The 10528-nt window shown below is 36.0% G+C and overlaps 2 protein-coding genes across 11 annotated transcripts; both read left to right on the top strand.

The window, feature by feature from the left end:
* The first annotated feature begins 402 nt into the window (after positions 1–402).
* On the top strand, positions 403–5786 carry LOC111303124 (inactive protein kinase SELMODRAFT_444075-like). Its single transcript, XM_022899170.2, has 9 exons — positions 403–1025; positions 1918–2072; positions 2159–2253; positions 2489–3522; positions 4043–4203; positions 4388–4464; positions 4548–4695; positions 4911–5060; positions 5460–5786. The coding sequence occupies exons 1-9, from the start codon at positions 863–865 to the stop codon at positions 5511–5513; spliced, it is 2037 nt and encodes a 678-aa protein (XP_022754905.2). The 5' UTR covers positions 403–862; the 3' UTR covers positions 5514–5786.
* Positions 5787–6330: 544 nt separating this feature from the next.
* LPXA (bacterial transferase hexapeptide repeat-containing protein) lies at positions 6331–10049 on the top strand. Of its 10 annotated transcripts, none has more exons than XR_016326666.1 (11): positions 6331–6662; positions 6756–6835; positions 7079–7203; positions 7328–7436; positions 7579–7671; positions 7775–7891; positions 7988–8071; positions 8248–8352; positions 9220–9313; positions 9430–9561; positions 9755–9851. XR_016326666.1 is itself a non-coding variant. In XM_089742108.1 (11 exons), exons 1-10 carry the CDS (start codon positions 6578–6580, stop codon positions 9535–9537), a joined length of 993 nt encoding a protein of 330 aa, XP_089598234.1. In that variant the 5' UTR covers positions 6331–6577; the 3' UTR covers positions 9538–9561; positions 9755–9851. The 10 variants fall into 10 exon arrangements, 7 of the variants coding, with proteins under 7 accessions (XP_089598234.1, XP_089598233.1, XP_022754900.2 ...); XM_089742108.1 differs by having other exon boundaries at positions 9227–9313; XM_089742107.1 differs by having other exon boundaries at positions 9227–9313; positions 9430–9571.
* The last annotated feature ends 479 nt before the right edge of the window (positions 10050–10528 follow it).

Raw genomic sequence — 10528 nt, 5'->3', positions numbered from 1 at the left:
AATACCTACTCTCAACTTTATGTCTAAAAGAAAAGGATCAAATTACATTGCTTGGTGAAGTTCATATTTGAGACCAAATAGAAAAAAGTCCACATTTGAGGACTTCATGGAAAGTTTCTAATTTCATTTAAAAATTCATTTTTTTTGGGAAGAGAGATAGAAAGGGAAAGGGGACGGGAAAGGGAAAGCCATCCTTCAATCATGCAGCTAATTTTTTACATGATTACTTGTGGTTTAATATTAAACGTTCGTCCTTTCCTAACATAGCCCGTTTCTTGCTGTCGTTTGTAATTTGTATAATATACTGCCAATTACCCTTTCTTGTAATTTTGTTGAAAGCAGGAGGTAAAAATGTAAAAAGCTTAACCAGTTGATAAGAAGGCTTCTTAAATTAGGCCACCCGCTTTGTTTCACAAGAATCAAAATTCTGCTTCTAAAAGAAAGCTCACGCACGTTAAATGAACTAAAAGAAAAGGCAACCTCAGTTTCTGTGAAAGAAAGCTGAGCTTGTTCTTGCGAGAACTGATACATGTTCCTTCATTGCTTCCAAAGCTGTCTTTTGAGAGAGAAAAAAGATGGACTTGATAGCTAGAGTCTTGACACGTCCTTTTTAAGAAAAAGCGCTTACTTGATTTGATAAAAGTTCTTGAAGTGCACGTCCCCATCTGCTTCTCTTTTTTCAAATCAAACTTTTCTTCTGGGCACCTCTAAGAAAAAAAAAGGCATCTTGGTTATTGTGAATCAGCAAAACTGCAGTCTTTTTTTATCAAGAGTTTTGTTTTGATGGAGAAATGGGATGTGGGTTTTGATTATGGGGTGTGTGGAAGGTGTTTAGGGGTTTAGTTTCTAGCTGGCTTTAGAGATGAAACAGAAGGGTACCTCAGACTTGGTTGGCAAGGTAGTGGTTGTGGCTGTTAAAGCGGCAAGGGAAATCCCCAGGACTGCTCTGGTCTGGGCTTTGACTCATGTTGTCCAGGCTGGGGATTGCATTAAGCTGCTCGTGGTTATTCCTGCCTACTCCTCAAGTAACTTACTTTTCCTCACGAACACTTATTCTTTCACTTTTATTTGTTTTCCCCTTACTTTTTGAATGATGATAGAATTCATAGAGCAGATTTTGGGGATTAGAGGAGTCATCTAGTAGAATTATATACACAAGAGCTAAGTTGCACTGGATTCTCTTTCATTCATTTAAGAACAAATTTGTTCTACATCACTTTCTTCTGTTTAAAGAAAGAATTATTGCTAGATGATCTAGGGCTTAAAGCATATATTTCAGTGCATAGAGATTTTGCCAGGTTTGGATCTTGAAACCTTTAAGTCTTACAAGTGGCAAGATGCAATCATTGCAACAAAATATTGCAGTGCATTAGGAAGAAGTTTTGGAGAACCTATTGATGATCTTGTCCTTTGTCATTGTAAATATTGCAGTGGAAAATGAAAATGAGCCCTAAGACACGGGAAAACTATTGAATTCTTTCTGTTACTGAAAATTGGCGATGTCTTTTAATTTCACTTAATTTGAGTAAATAGTAGAGAACTTGTGAATTTGTATAATGTTCCTTTCTTCCTTTGTTGAACTTGGCTGTTGGTTGGCTCACAACTATTAATGTTAGCCTCTTCATTCTGTGTTTGATACAGTTGCTTCACAGATTATAAATGACCACTTAGCATGCATGGTTCAAAAGAAAGAACATTATTGAAATTAATTGACCTATTATCAGGGTGAAAATGCTCAAGGCCTTTAGGCTAAGATTATGTTCAGTATACTTTCTTATCAGCTTAATATGCAATTATCAGGTTCAGTTATATATAATTGCTACAGCTGAAAATGTGGTTTAAGCGTATTGCTTCTTTGTTATATTCACTTCATAATATTTGCTGTTGATAACTCATTAGAATCCAGTACATTCTCAGGTAAAAAGATATGGGGGATTTCAAGATTTACCAGTGATTGCACCAGTGGTCATTGGAAGTCTCTCTCGGGGACTGATTCAGATAAAAAACAAGATATTGAAGATTCATGCTCCCAATTGATTTTTCAGTTACAGGATGTTTATGACCCAGAGAAGGTTAGTGGATTACTTTATTTTCAGATGTTTCTTTAGTTTTTAAATTCTTCTTTCCTAGTATTCAGTTTTTAAGTTCCTGTTTACAGGTAAAGATCCGGATAAAAATTGTGCCTGGATCACCGTATGGAATTGTGACTGATGAAGCCAAGAAAGCTCAATCCAACTGGGTTATATTGGATAAGTAATATATACAATGTAAACTTTGTCCTCTTGCATGATGTATCACATTCTGCTTTCTAGCTAAAGGCTTGCTTTTGGCTGTGTGATTATTGAAATATCACAAGGTCTTAGTTAACTCATTTGTTTAGCGGACAACATTATCTTGTTCTGAAACTTCCTTTTGACTTTAGTTTCCTTTCAGTTCTTCTATTTGTTCAATTAATTATTGTTATAATTGCTTTCTAATCCTTTCACAGAAGCTTAAAACATGAGAAGAAACACTGCTTGGAAGAGCTGCAATGCAATCTTGTGGTCATGAAGCGATCTCAGCCAAAGGTTCTCCGATTGAATTTGGTTGGATCACCGAGCGTGGCACCTGATGTGGCTTGGCCGTTATCATTTGAGTCAGAAGTATCTCCTAAACATAAGAAAAGCAAGCATGACCAGTTAGATGAAACTAAAGGGCCATTTGTGACTCCTGTCAGTAGTCCCGATCATGAATCATTCCTGACAGCTACTGATGTTGGAACTTCATCAATATCAAGCTCAGATCCAGGGGCCTCACCATTTTTCCTCCCTGGATTATATGAGAGCTTGAAGAAAGATTATTCATTTGTAACTGAAGAAAGCCAAAATCTGTTTGAATCTGATTCAGACTCTGACAGTGAGCTAGATCCTCCTAAAACAAGATCATATTTCCATCCATGGATGGCTGACATTCATAATTCTGGCACTGACCCTAAGCATCTTGGCAAGGGTTTACAGAGACTGAATGATTCATCTCTAACTTCAACTCATAGCATTTTGTTAGAGAAATTATCTGCATTGAATAGAGAACCTGATGTCGGGGTCCTTAATTATAAGCTTGATCTGAAGGTGAGCAAAAGTGTCAGGGAAGCTATCTCACTGTCAAGAAATGCTCCTCCTGGACCTCCTCCATTATGTTCAATATGTCGGCACAAGGCCCCTGTGTTTGGGCACCCTCCAAGGTGGTTCACTTATGTTGAATTGGAACATGCTACAAATGGCTTTTCACAATTGAATTTCTTGGCTGAAGGTGGATTTGGTTCTGTTCATAGAGGGATCTTACCAAATGGTCAGGTGGTTGCTGTGAAGCAACATAAGTTGGCTAGTTCTCAAGGTGATCTAGAATTTTGCTCAGAAGTTGAGGTTTTAAGTTGTGCACAGCATCGCAATGTTGTGATGCTAATTGGGTTCTGCATCGAGGATGGAAAAAGATTGCTAGTTTATGAGTACATTTGTAATGGTTCTCTGGATTCTCACCTTTATGGTAAGTTCCTTCTACCTAATTTATGTTATAGCTTGCTGATCTTGATCATGAAACTGCTATGTGAGCAAATTGCTAGAAAATCAAGGGAGATTTTCCTCTCTGCTTATGAATTGAAATTGAAATGTTTATCACGCTTTTTCAGTTTGACCAACTTCGAAACTATTGTTCCATTGACTAACATGAGTTTACTGGGAATCTCCTAAAGTCATGACTTTGAATGAATATTTTTATTTTCTGTTGACTATATATTGGGGATTGGTGTGTGTAGTTACATAAGATTTGCCTTTCGAGGTAAGACCATTATAATTTTGTCACAACTTATTTATTTCGTGGATAACTTTGGTTGAAGTGTATGCAATTATTTACTATCACTGGTCAAAACTTCCTTAAATGGGAAATGTTGTTTGGTCCTCAAATTGGAGCAAGTTGTATATGAGTCTAACATGTTTGTTGTCCTTAATGATCATTGATAACTACTCCTCTGAATAGGCAACTTAACCATGACATTGAAAGTTTTCAGGGCATAATCATGATACGTTGCAATGGTCTGCAAGGCAAAAGATTGCTGTTGGAGCAGCTAGAGGATTAAGATACCTTCATGAAGAATGCAGAGTTGGTTGTATAGTACACCGTGATATGCGGCCTAACAATATCCTTGTCACCCATGATTTTGAACCTTTAGTATGTCACGTCTTCTAAGCTCTATGTGAACAAATTTTCAAATTTGATTTAACCAGCTGTATTTTGTCCTTGTTGCATGGCCCATTCAAGTGTGAATGTTCTTCTTTCTGTATGAAACAAAAGGCACATATAGTATGTGCCTTAAAAGGGACTGCAAACTGACTATTGCTTCTGGATCATTTAGGTTGGAGATTTTGGCTTGGCAAGGTGGCAGCCAGATGGAGACAGGGGAGTGGAAACTAGAATAATTGGAAGATTCGGGTACACCTATATAACTTATTTTTCCTTGTTGCTTTATCATCTAGCAAAGACAAATTTATTCAGGAAAACATTCTTCTTGACAGGTATTTAGCTCCAGAATATGCCCAAAGTGGCCAAATTACAGAAAAAGCTGATGTTTACTCTTTTGGGGTGGTATTGGTAGAGCTCATCACTGGACGAAAAGCTATGGACATCAATCGACCAAAGGGACAGCAGTGCCTTACAGAATGGGTACGAGTCTGACTTGATTTTAGGTTATAATTTTGTAGATTGGTAATTGCAGAGTTCTTTGATAAAAGTTAGATTTACTTCTTGTCATAAGAGGATCAACAGATCACCTTCTATTTTATCTTGTCTCTTGATACTAATTGTATAATTTTCTTGAGCAATTATTACTTTAAAATTTATCATAAATTGATTTTCTCACTGTTTCAAATTTGGAGCAGGCACGCCCTTTACTAGAAAGTCATGCCATTGGCGAACTTGTTGACCCTCGCTTGAGGAACTGCTATGCGGAGCAAGAGGTTTACGGCATGCTGCACTGTGCTTCCTTGTGCATCAGGCGGAATCCTCATTCAAGGCCTCGCATGTCTCAGGTTGGGAAATTGGAATTTACATCATAAAATCCCTTCTAAAAAACATTTATTAGGTCATCATTGTTTCCACGATCATAGCAAAAACGGTGAAAAATCTCACCTAACGCCAATATTACTGAAACTCTGAAAGAGAACTTCTAGATGTGTATGTGCATCTTATTGTTTTGTCTGCTGGCTATGTTGCTCTGTGACACTGCTAGTTCTTTCAGCAGTTTTTGCTACAAACCTGGTTTGCATTTCATGTTTAACAATTACTAGTTGAAAGATCCTTTCTTTACAGTAGTTGGTTATGAGCCTATCAAACTTCACTTGCTTGTTGAAACAACTTGCCGATTCTTATAAACATTCCATGTTAATCTTTCACAATTTACAGTTAACTCACTCTTGTATATACTGAAGGTGCTTCGGATGTTGGAGGGGGACGTAATCACAAACTCGACTATCAATCCATGAATTGCTGAATCATGTGGACTGAATATCTGCTGCATATTCATAAGCAATGCCTACCTTTGCGTGATCGGATCTTGATTTAGGCAGAAAGATATTGGTAGCTACAGTGCACAAAGAGTAGATACGCAGCTCACTCTTGAAGAGTCAAGGAGGGCTGGGGCAAATATTATTTGGAAACAATGTCACCTTTTGTCATTAACTATGGTATAGATTCATATGGCTGTAAATTTGAGTGAATATTTTGTAAATTACATAAATTTTCTCTCTTATGCCCAATTTTTACCGTTATTTTTTTAGAGATGAAACATAGTTTTACTGCATTTGCCCTTTTTTTTTTATTTATAATTTATCCTTAACTTCTAAAGTCTTATTTACTTAATTCAGGGAGAAGAACTTTACATGTCTATCTGTCTAATGTACATATCATCTAAATTAATATTTAATTGCATTTGCTGCTTTTTGTTTACACTGAATCATGTCAATTTTCACGTACTTATTTCAAGCTCAGCTTCTTCATTTAAAAAAAAAAAATTAACGGAGAGTGCTTATTGTCAGAAATTCAATTATATTATACCAGCAGTAAAAAATTACCTTCATACAAAATTCAACGGTGCAGATTATATGTTTTCACATGCAAAGAAAAAAAAAACCCATATTTTGTCAGAATTGCAGAATTCTGTGTTATCTATTTTTGGGCTTTTATCTAGGGCCATAAGTAAATTTTGGGCCTTAAGTTAAGTTGAGAGGACCCATTGGCCCAAATAATTAAGGGAAATGGGTTCTTTTTGCTTTAAAAAAAAAAAATCCACGTACATCGAGCATCTGGTCAGATAAACGAACGGTCTAGATTAACCGAAATGCGAGTTATCGTCGAAACAAACGGATGAAATCTAGGAGGAGGACAAGACAGGACAGACCTCTTTTAGATTACAGGAAGAATCGCGGCCGCGGCGGCCGACGCCTGAAGCTTCTCACATCTCAACTCACATGTGTTTTTTTTTTTACATAAAAAACGTTAAAAGGTCGGAAAAAGATCGGCCATTGTCTGAGACTTAGAGCGCCAATCCATGAATTCCCTGCTCAAGTTTCGAAAGCCCTTAAGCTCTTATCTCACCTCTCTATCTTTGCACCGCTTCTCCTCGACTCTTAATTGTAAACCTTTTTTTTTCTTTTTCCTTTTATGAATCTTACTATGAAGTTTAAATTTTTTTTTTTAAATCTCTTTTGGTTCTGATTGTGAAACAGATGTTTTTGAGGAGACAAAGGAGGCAACGAGCTTTATACACCCAACTGCAGTCGTTCATCCAAAGGCTGTGATTGGCCAGGTGCTCTTTTCTACCCCTTCTCTCTTTTCTGCATGTCGAATTGTCTTTTGACACCAAGGTAAAAACAACAGAGAAGAATAAAAAAGGGTTAAATTTAGTTCATTTTTTTGAAGTAGTTGCCAGGAATGTTAAAATAAAAATTTCCACATGTCGTTCTTGCTTAGTCATTAGTTGGGGTATAGATTGCTGCATTCTTCGTAACGATTTGTAGTCATCACTAAAATTTCAAAATTGATGGCACAGGGTGTTTCAGTAGGTCCTTTTTGCACAATTGGTTCTTCTGCAAAACTAGGAAATGGATGTCACTTGCATCCGTCAAGCCATATTTTTGGAAATACAGAATTGGGGAACCACTGCATTTTGATGACGTGAGTTTCTCTTCCGTTGTTTTTCTTTTTCTTCTTCTTTATGACTTATGAGCTGTTGGAAATATATATTATATTAAGTAGTTTATTTGTAACTTATGTAATTACTAGAAACTTTATCAGGCAGTGGTGCTGTGGTTGGTGATGATCTTCCTGGGCGTACTGTAATAGGAAGCAATAGCATCATCGGGCATCATGCTGTGGTTGGTATTAAATGCCAAGACATGAAGTACAAGGTAACTTATCCTCTTCAGATTTTGATGCATAATCAAATGCATGCTTCTAATGGTTAGAAGTGATAGAAGCTGTGCACTATGTTTCAAATGTTAAATATTTGAAAAGATATGACCACTTATTATCATATTTCTGTGGTTTTAGTTAGGGGATGAATGTTTTCTTGATATGGGGGATAACAATGAGATCAGAGAATTTACTTCGATCCACCGATCTTCAAAGTCAAGTGATAGAACGGTAGATGAGAATATAAAAATACCCACATATTTGATTTCTTATATTGTAGTCAGAAACAGGTGTATGCTATATCCTTCCTTATCTAACTAGCATGTCTAATCAGGTTATTGGTGATAACAATCTTATCATGGGGTCTTGTCATATTGCACATGACTGCAAAATTGGCAACAATAACATATTTGCTAACAGTACTCTCTTGGCAGGCCATATCATTGTGGAGGTAAGTCCTTCATTTAGCGTTTGTTCTGGAAAATGTCATTCTGTTCTCTTACATTTTAGTCTCTGCTTAAATTTTAATTCAAGTGCTACAATGTAGGACTATGTGCACACTGCAGGAGCAATTGTTGTTCATCAGTTTTGTCATATTGGTTCGTTTTCTTTCATCGGTGGTGGATCTGTGGTATGACCTTTAGTTCTATATGTGCCCTACACTGCAAAAAGATGCTAAATAAGTCCACTAGTTGTATAATCGACCTTTAGGGCAGCTTAATCATATAGCAGAAGACTTTCAGACATTCCTTTGCATTTACAACAAAATTCAACTAGATTTCCTTATATGCATATCTATGCACGAAGGTTTCACAAGATGTTCCAAAATACATGATGGTGTCTGGAGGGAGAGCTGAGCTTCGTGGTTTGAATTTGGAGGGTCTTCGTCGTCGTGGATTCCATGTCACAGAGGTTGGTGGAAAGATTCAACTTTTATTCTGATTGATTTATAGTTTAGTTCCATCATATTATAAGTGTAGGATGGAAAAAACTGCAAAAAGATCCTTTTTGTTAATGTGGTCTTCCATCATTTAAAATTGCATATCATGGTCTTTTGAAGTTTGCTTGAGGTTTTTGGCTACCAACATGGTATGTAGGTGAAATTTCAGAAAACTATTCAAAGTTGCATTTACTTCTGTTTTTATTTCTACCTTTGTTTCTTGAGTAGCATTTGTGTTGAAGTTTCTAAATATATCACCTTTTTATGATTTAATATGTTTACTGTAATAAGTCTGAAAGCATTATTATGGTATGCCTTTCTCCAAATTGCATGTTATGGAGTCTAAACTCCAAAACTAGAAAATTTGATTGGGTAAATGTATAGAAATGACAGACATGGTAAGATTAACTTATCCTATAATAGATTAGTGATATTAAGTGGGAACTAATTAGATTTCGAGTTTTGCTGTAATCTATCAAGATTATTCTAGTTTCAATTTCACATTTGCTTCCTTGCTTTTCAAATCAATATTTACTATCTGGATGTTCAATTTTTTAAACACCATAATGTATAGAATTTGCAAGGAACCTGTATATGAGTGCTAGTCCCTATTATCTTTTTATTGCTTGGAGGATGCTACAGGCAGCCTTTTGGAATTTTATTTTAGCACAATAATGACATTGGGTAGTGAACTTCTGCCTTTTCATGGCTGGTTGGGTTGTTAATCATTTATATTCTATACCCTTGATAAATGGAGATAAATTTTTTACATTGTTTTATAACTCGATTTAATTTGGTCACCTGTTTAAAAGTGCTGTACTTTTTTCTTTTTGGGCAAGGTTCTAGATTAGGAGTCTGAGAACAGCTTACAGAAAAATTTTCATGCCCAGCAACTCAAATTCTATGGGTTTTGATGAGCGTCTTTCTGAAGTGGTAATAATAACTCTCTCTCTCTCTCTCTTACACACACACACACACACACACAAACGCAAACAAATTCAAATTTACGTCTAAGATATTCTTAAAGAAAGCTTTAATTAACTTTGTAGGAGCAAGATGAAAATTTGGGCACTGTTCCTGCCGTGTGTTCCATGCTCCAGTCCATTCGTGATTCTTTTACTGAAAATCGTCGTGGAATATGTAAATTTGGGCAATGAGCAGTTCTTGAAAGCATTGCTAGAGTGATTTTCAGTTTAGCCTTGACCTTTTTGTGTTATTTTTTACTTACTACTAGTTACATTTTTGTCCTGTGAAAGTCTTTTATGGCATCTAAGCTAGAGTGAGAACTCCATTTGGTTTACAATAGTTTTATACATTTGACTATTGTTTTGGAATGGATGCAGTTGGACTTATTTTTTGGTCCAGTTTCTGCAGATTTCATATGACAACATTCACATTTTCAAGCTTTGTATTCTAGCATGTAGCAGATATAGCATGAATACCAGTCCAAGAAGCTCTGGCTTGTTTCGCAGTGGTTTGATCTTTTGTTCTCGGATATATATATATATATATATATATATATATATATTTATATAGACACACACACACACATTGAGTGAAGCTGCTATTGGTTTAATCACATTCAGCTACACATTTGTCAACCTGTTGGCTAAGATATAGTCCGTATTCTTATCAAGCAGATTTCAGCACTCTTTACCTCTGCCCTCAACATCAAGAATACAAATTTTGGGAATTTTCTTTTCTTGTTTTCTTTCAGTTTGTAGTTATGTACTACTACATGGCCAAAGTTGCTGACTTGTGTTCCATAAGTTCGCTCATTTTATATCAAAATGATGTCTGGTTTATTGAAGATGGATGAAGAAGGTTCATCATGTTCTCTTGCCTTTTATGTCATAGTTACATTTAAGTATTCTACACGATTTGGTTTTGGGATAATTTAATGATGAAATCGTACTTTGAGAGAAACATGGTCCCTTTTCTTTCATGGTTTCCATGGCGTTTTCATTGTTGAAACAAGCCAATAGCATCTGCTTGATGTGTTTTGCTTCGTGGTAAAGCATGATCCTGCTCTGAATATAAGCAGGTTTTCTTTTTGAGGAAAACAACCCACTTTTTCTTTTCAGTATTTTCTTTTGTCCCATTAAAAAGCCACTGATCATTAGTTGAACTGTCTTTTTTATACTTTTG

The sequence above is a fragment of the Durio zibethinus genome, chromosome 13 (assembly GCF_047325235.1).
Source record: "Durio zibethinus cultivar Kanyao isolate XHJ-2024 chromosome 13, ASM4732523v1, whole genome shotgun sequence".
NCBI lineage: Eukaryota > Viridiplantae > Streptophyta > Magnoliopsida > Malvales > Malvaceae > Durio > Durio zibethinus.
The sequence above is the reverse complement of the archived record's forward strand: the minus strand, read 5'-3'. Positions and strand labels throughout refer to the sequence as shown.

Excerpts from the sequence above, each read along its gene's own strand:
- LOC111303124 (XM_022899170.2), top strand. The coding sequence starts at position 863 with ATGAAACAGAAGGGTACCTCAGACTTGGTTGGCAAGGTAGTGGTTGTG. Across the intron at positions 4,204-4,387 it reads CCCATGATTTTGAACCTTTA|GTTGGAGATTTTGGCTTGGC; the intron begins GTATGTCACGTC and ends TGGATCATTTAG. Across the intron at positions 4,696-4,910 it reads AGCAGTGCCTTACAGAATGG|GCACGCCCTTTACTAGAAAG; the intron begins GTACGAGTCTGA and ends AATTTGGAGCAG.
- LPXA (XM_022899165.2), top strand. The coding sequence starts at position 6,578 with ATGAATTCCCTGCTCAAGTTTCGAAAGCCCTTAAGCTCTTATCTCACC. Across the intron at positions 6,836-7,078 it reads CAAAGGCTGTGATTGGCCAG|GGTGTTTCAGTAGGTCCTTT; the intron begins GTGCTCTTTTCT and ends TTGATGGCACAG. Across the intron at positions 7,204-7,327 it reads AACCACTGCATTTTGATGAC|TGGTGCTGTGGTTGGTGATG; the intron begins GTGAGTTTCTCT and ends TTTATCAGGCAG.